General features: G+C 34.0%; 1 protein-coding gene across 1 annotated transcript in view; it reads left to right on the forward strand.

The window, feature by feature from the left end:
* Positions 1-2,540, forward strand: part of LOC107475413 (transcription factor IIIA) — a 5,022-nt gene extending 2,482 nt beyond the window's left edge. Inside the window, exons 2-7 of the mRNA XM_016095040.3 lie at positions 120-305; positions 562-699; positions 1,211-1,496; positions 1,600-1,835; positions 1,946-2,089; positions 2,170-2,540. Coding sequence (XP_015950526.1) covers positions 162-305; positions 562-699; positions 1,211-1,496; positions 1,600-1,835; positions 1,946-2,089; positions 2,170-2,313 — 1,092 coding nt within the window. The 5' untranslated portion in view covers positions 120-161 and the 3' untranslated portion in view covers positions 2,314-2,540. The remainder of the gene's footprint in view (positions 1-119; positions 306-561; positions 700-1,210; positions 1,497-1,599; positions 1,836-1,945; positions 2,090-2,169) is intronic.
* The last annotated feature ends 2,282 nt before the right edge of the window (positions 2,541-4,822 follow it).

Genomic DNA, 4,822 nt, shown 5'->3' on the forward strand with positions numbered 1-4,822 from the left:
AAGAAGATCTGTTATGTAAATTAACTGCACCCTCGGTTGCATTGTGATTTGGTTAGCTATATATAGAAAACCAGGCGAATTTGTTAACCTTGTGTCCAAACGGATTTGTATGGTTTCAGGTGGCGTGGAATTGTTGCAATCTCTGATAGTTGCCCTCGTCAATGCCTGAAATACAGATGGATGAACCCATGGAAAGTGGTGAGAGGCCAGTCTTCAAAGATATTAGACGCCACTTCTGTGAATACTGTGGCATTTGCAGGTCTAAAAAGATCTTAATTACCTCCCACATCAATTCACAACACAAGGTACTTTGTTCTTTCTGTCTTTCGTTTCAGCATATTTGATGATTATCCTTTTTTTTAATAGTTATCTAATCTCTAATTGTCTTTGCTGTATTTCAAACCCAATGATTGGCATGGTTTTGTAATGAAAAACCCTTTATATGCAGTTGTATATTTTACTAGTTATTGGTTGCTTTTTTACCTATCTATTTCAAAGTTAAAAATATGATAAATGCAATTACACTTGGTTATCTTATCTGATTTGAATTGATGTGTTTAGGACGAGTTGGAAAAAGCTAGAGCTGAAGGAAATAATGAAGCACATTGCGAAAAGCCCAACAACACTTGCCAACAATGTGGTGCTAGCTTCAAAAAACCTGCCTACTTGTTGCAGCACATGCAAAGCCATTCACTTGAGGTATTTGATTTATTAACAAAACACCCTTTTGTAACTAATTAACTGAAATATTACAATATAGGATAAACTTTTTACATGTGGAAAATCTGTGACTATATGGAGAGCCAAGGAGTGTAAACTAATCCAGCAAGCTACTATACCTTTTTTAAAATGAGTAAACTGGAAAAATCTTCTATACGTTAATACTATATGATTTAAGAGGTATCACTGAAGTACATATTTTTGCAGGAAAGTAATTTATAATATACTATAACTATAATAATGTTATAGTGTGAAGCATTGGATCCCAGACAAAGAACTCCAAAATGCATGAGGCAGCATAATTGGACTTGATGGATTAGTATCAGGTAGGGAGACCTCCTGTGAAGCTCCATCAAGGATGCCTCAATCACGCTTTGTTCAAGATGAGGTTTGCAATTTGTTCTTCCATGTCTTGTTCTTATTTAACCAATTGACACCCATTGCGTTTTTTTTGGTTGGCATCTTTTCACATTTCTTTTAATGGCTCCAGAGGCCGTATGTGTGTACGGTTGATGATTGTCAGGCAAGTTACAGAAGAAAGGACCATTTGACTCGTCACCTTCTACAGCATGAAGGGAAAACTTTTAAATGTCCAATGGAGAATTGCAACCTAATTTTCTCAATAAAAGGTAATATGGCAAGACATGTTAAAGAGATTCATGATGAAGGATCTACATCCACAAATGTAGAAAGTAAGCAGTTTGTATGCCCAGAAATTGGCTGTGGAAAGGTTTTCAAGTTTGCGTCAAAGCTTCGTAAACATGAAGATTCTCATGGCAAGTTTTCATCTAGTTTGATTTTCTTTGTGAATAATCAAAGTTTCCGTGTTATGTTTTGAAAATGTTGGGAAAAATTGTGAAGAGAGCTTTTGTTCTGCAGTTAAGCTGCAGTCGGTAGATGTAGTGTGCTTGGAGCCTGGTTGCATGAAACATTTCACTAATAACCAGTGCCTTAAAGAACATATTGAATCCTGTCATCAATATGTAACCTGCGACACTTGTGGAAGTAGACAACTGAAAAAGAATATTAAAAGGCACCTTCGCACACATGAAGCTGACAAATCATTGGCAGAGTTTAAATGTGAATTTAAGGGCTGTAGCTGCAAATTCTCAAGTGTAAGACCCCTTAATCTTTAAGCCCCCGCATAGTTGTTCTAAGTGAATCCACAACCATGGTTACATATTGAACATTGTGTTGATTGATTCTTTTGGTTATGCCTCAACAGAAATCTAATCTCGTTGCACATAAGAAGGCCGTGCACTTTAAAGAAAAGCCCTTTGTATGTGGTTTTCCTGATTGTGGCCTGAGATTTGCTTACAAACATGTCAGAGATAAACACGAAAAAACTGGGAAACATGTTTTTACCCATGTAAATTCTTTTCTGACTTCATATTCCAGTTCAATAATTTCCTTGCATTAGCAATGGTTAATGAAGTTTTCTTGATACAGGGGGATTTTGAAGAAGCTGATGAACAATTCAGGTCAAGGCCAAGGGGTGGGAGGAAGAGAGTGTGTCCTACAGTAGAAATGTTGGTCAGGAAAAGGGTTACACCACCTAGTCAATTGGAGAATTTGTTATTTATGCAGCAGTGACCAGATGAATTGACCTTTCTGTCCCTGACATTAAGTATATATGTAAGGTAGATAAGGTAGATTTAAGCATCTTTCCATGAGTGTGGTACATGAAGGATTAGTTTTAGCATAATGATTAGTGTTCACTACATCTTACATATGTTGTGTAAAAGTATGAAGAGTGGCATGTGCATTATAGTGTAATCAATGACAATATTGTGAATAGTATATCTTCATTATCCTAACAATCATGTTTGTCAGTGTATCTTCCCAAAGTTTTAGTTGCCATCACCATGAGACATACAGGAAGTGCAACATTATAGCTAGTAAACAACTAAAAGAAGCAAAATGTTTATTGGGCTTACAATTTCAAAAGAATGTTTGTAATAAAGATTAATTTTTTAAGTTTTTAGTATTTTTAAAGATTAGGAAAACTACTGGTAAAAGTTTTTAGTATGTCTAAGGGCACATTGTAAGAGTATAATAATAAAACTTTAAATGAATTGGAAACGTAAAAATAATTATATTTCAATAATTTTTAATAAAATATTTTTTTTGTAGCTGTTCTTAATGTGTCTTTATTTTAAAACACAAGTTAGCAAAATGTATTAATATATTATATATTATGCTCATGCTTATAGATTCTTCAGCAACCATTAAAGTATGAGCAACTAAAAGTGCCAAACTGATATAGGAAATTAAAGTTTTAATAATGTTTTTTGAGAATTTTTTTTTCATTTTATAATAGAAAAAAGTCCTACTATTTTTATTCCCTTTTTATTGTTTGGGACGCGTATAATTGCATGCTCTCTGAGAGTCCCAATATTCTTGACCTATCTATCATCTCTAGAAGACACATTTTTCCCTTCTCCAATAGCCCAGGTTGTGTTCTTTCAACATACCTTGAACTTTCACAATATCTTTCTAAAGAGGTGAATCTTAACACTTGCTGATCACCATATCTCTTTCTTGCTGATATCTCCCGTACAGTCCTTTATACACCTTAACCCAAAGTGAATCTTGCTCTGTCATGAAATTTCAAGACAACTTCATAAGGAATGCATCATTCTTTAGTGCCAACCTTTTAAATCTGAGTCCTCCTTGGTTGGAAATGACGAATAAGTATGGCAAATTTGGATCGTCCTGCCTCAGGCCCCAAGATGGTTGGAAATCATCAGTCTTTCCTCCATTCCACAATACGTTGTACGTTACAATTGAAACATATTCCATAATTAAATTCACCATCTGGAGAAGAAACCCAAAGTTCTAGACAAACCTTCAAATAACTCCATCTAATTCGATCATAGGCTTTCATAAATTGGACTTTATGGCCATAAGTTTTTTCTTGCCTTTAGCCTTTTTTATCAAGTGAAACCATCTCCTTCGCAATTAGAATATTATCTTGAATCCTTCTACCCGGGACAAAGCTAGCTTGATAGGGATATATTCATTGAGGCAGCAAAGGTTTAAGTCTCTCCACCATATTTTTAGTTATACACTTGTAATTTACATTACAAAGTGTAATAGGACAAAATTACAAAATAAATTTTGGCGCTTGAACTTTAGGGATAAGGGTGATGAGAGTCTGATTATAATTTCTTATCTGGGCTGGGTTAGTTCATACCTGCTCCACAAATTTGCAAACGTTCTCTTGTATAAGTTCCCAGTTTTCCTTATAGGAAAGGACTAAGAAGCCATCATACCCCAGTATCTTCGACCTAATATCAAATAACCTTTCGGATTTTCCTCCTGATAGGTCTCTCACACAGAGCCTTCTTTTGAGTTTCTTCTACCATTGGATAGTAACACTCCTAATCAAATTCTTTTGGTTCTTGTTGATCCTCTTTGTAGAGGTCTTTGAAGAAATTCAGTGCTTGTATCTCTAGTTTTTTCCTTATCATTATTTCTCAATTTAACCACTCTGTTCTTTCTCTCCGAATTATAGTTCTCGTATGAAAGTAACGTGTATTTCGATCTCCTTCCACAAGCCAAGTGTCTCTTGACTTTTGCGTCTATAGCACCTCCTCTTGGTCCAAAATTTCTTCTAGTTCTTTGTTGAGTTTTTTTTATCTAAATCATCTAAGAAATTATTATTCCTGTAGCTCACTGCTCTTTGTATTCCACCATTTTTTTCCATTAGTTCTCTCTTTTTCTTTTGCACATTGTCAAATGTCTCCCTATTCCATTCTTTCAAATGACTTGAGAGCTGGGTAAGAGAGTGACTGAGGTCAATCTGGTCTTTCCAACCTTGTTTGATGATATTTCAAATTCAATACTCCTAGAAGGTTTGGAGTATTAAAACTCTTTTTAAAGAGTTAAACAAAAGTTAACGTATTTGGAATTTTAGTACTCCTTAATTAAGAAGAGAGAGAAAAATTATCATTTAATTATTAAGAAAATAGAAAAGAATTAACATTAAGTTCTATGTGGGTTAAATTTTTTGTTTTAATTTTAATTTATTTTATTTTAAATTGATATTAAATTATTATAAAATTATGATAAAAATAAAAATTTAATAGAATTAAAAAGA

Source organism: Arachis duranensis, chromosome 2 (assembly GCF_000817695.3).
Source record: "Arachis duranensis cultivar V14167 chromosome 2, aradu.V14167.gnm2.J7QH, whole genome shotgun sequence".
Lineage (NCBI taxonomy): Eukaryota > Viridiplantae > Streptophyta > Magnoliopsida > Fabales > Fabaceae > Arachis > Arachis duranensis.